Genomic DNA, 1393 nt, shown 5'->3' on the forward strand with positions numbered 1-1393 from the left:
TACTTTTCTATCTTTTTTTTTTAATGTAAAGCAGTTTGAATTGTCTTGCTTCTGAAATGTGCTACGCTAACACTTGCCTTGCCTAATGTTCTCTATCAGCAAAGTTCTGTAATGGTTTTTAGTCCAGAAAGTCCAATAAGCCTTACAGAGTAATAATGTTCAACTCCTGACATTTCTGCAGCCCAGTCCTAAAAAGTTTGACCTCATTAAGGTGATCCGTCTTCTTGAGGATCCACTGACGGTGGGTAAAACTGACTTTTTTTTCTAATTTTGAAGTTCGGTTTGCTTCGATTAACCGTCTTTTTTTTCTTCTTTTATAGTCGAACCTGAGGGAGAGGCACCTGTTCGTCCTGAAGAAACTGCTGAAGAGAAACCAGTCAGGCTTCGTATCCTTGTCATCAGATTTTCTTCGGATATAAAATTCTTGGATGTTTCTTAAGTGTTTGAAATAAGCCTAAAGTTAATATTTTATTCGGATTGATGTTTTTTCTTTTTTTTTTAATAAACTTCACTTCAACTATTTCTAAAAACGAATTAAAAATATGCCTTTTCTGTACGTTAAAGCTTCTTAAAGTAAGTGAAGCTTTTGAGGGACCTCACAGATATATCCCAGATACTCAACATCTGTGCTGAGAAAGTGAGCGATCAGCCCCAATATGCATCAGTTCTGTGTGAAGCTCTAAAACTCTGCAGGTGAGAAACTTGTCGATTTAAAGTTTGAACAGTTTCTGCATCGGTAGCATTTCTCTCTGGTTTCTGCTCAGGTTTCCCTTCCTGAAGGAAAAGACGTCTGATGAGCTGAGGTACGCTCAAGACGCCACAGAGTTCCTCTCCAACATGGGTACACACTGCACTGTCCTCTTTATATTGTTTTTAACTAATAGTTATTTTACGTATAAATCTGCCATTCTTGCCGATTTAAGAAAACAACAAAAACAAGCAGTTTTCCTTCCATCCCAGCTGTGCCTCAATGTTTGCTTCTAAGGCTCTACCTCATCTTGAGCCCCATTCAAGGCCATATTTTACCATCAATGTTTCATTAAATCACTGTCTTTAAATGAGCCAGATGTTCGATGTTATTTAATGGTTACCAATAGCAACCACAGCCAAGCGGGAGGAGAAAAAAAAGTAGTTTAATCAAGGTGAATGAAGTGGAAAATTAGATATAGTTGGTAGAAACAGTGAATAAAAGGAAGGATTATTAGTTACACTTTGAGTCCGATGGGCTGATCGGATGAACAAGGACGTCCAGGCAGCATGGAGCTGATCAGATCAGACCAAGAATGCTTGTAGTGACAGTGGAGAGGAAAACCTCCTTTTAGCAGGAAGAAATCTCCAGCAGAACCAGGGTCAGTGTGAGCGATGGATGGATGGATGGATGGATGGATGGATG

At 39.1% G+C, this 1393-nt stretch overlaps 1 protein-coding gene across 1 annotated transcript in view; it reads left to right on the top strand.

Annotated features, from left to right (window-relative positions):
* cfap69 (cilia and flagella associated protein 69) overlaps nucleotides 1-1393 on the top strand; it is a 26905-nt gene that overhangs the window by 1598 nt on the left and 23914 nt on the right. Inside the window, exons 2-5 of the mRNA XM_015404738.1 lie at nucleotides 182-241; nucleotides 321-386; nucleotides 584-693; nucleotides 765-841. Of these exons, the coding sequence (XP_015260224.1) occupies nucleotides 182-241; nucleotides 321-386; nucleotides 584-693; nucleotides 765-841 (313 nt within the window). The remainder of the gene's footprint in view (nucleotides 1-181; nucleotides 242-320; nucleotides 387-583; nucleotides 694-764; nucleotides 842-1393) is intronic.

Source organism: Cyprinodon variegatus, unplaced genomic scaffold, assembly GCF_000732505.1.
Source record: "Cyprinodon variegatus isolate N-32 unplaced genomic scaffold, C_variegatus-1.0 Scaffold1846, whole genome shotgun sequence".
Classification (NCBI taxonomy): Eukaryota; Metazoa; Chordata; class Actinopteri; order Cyprinodontiformes; family Cyprinodontidae; genus Cyprinodon; species Cyprinodon variegatus.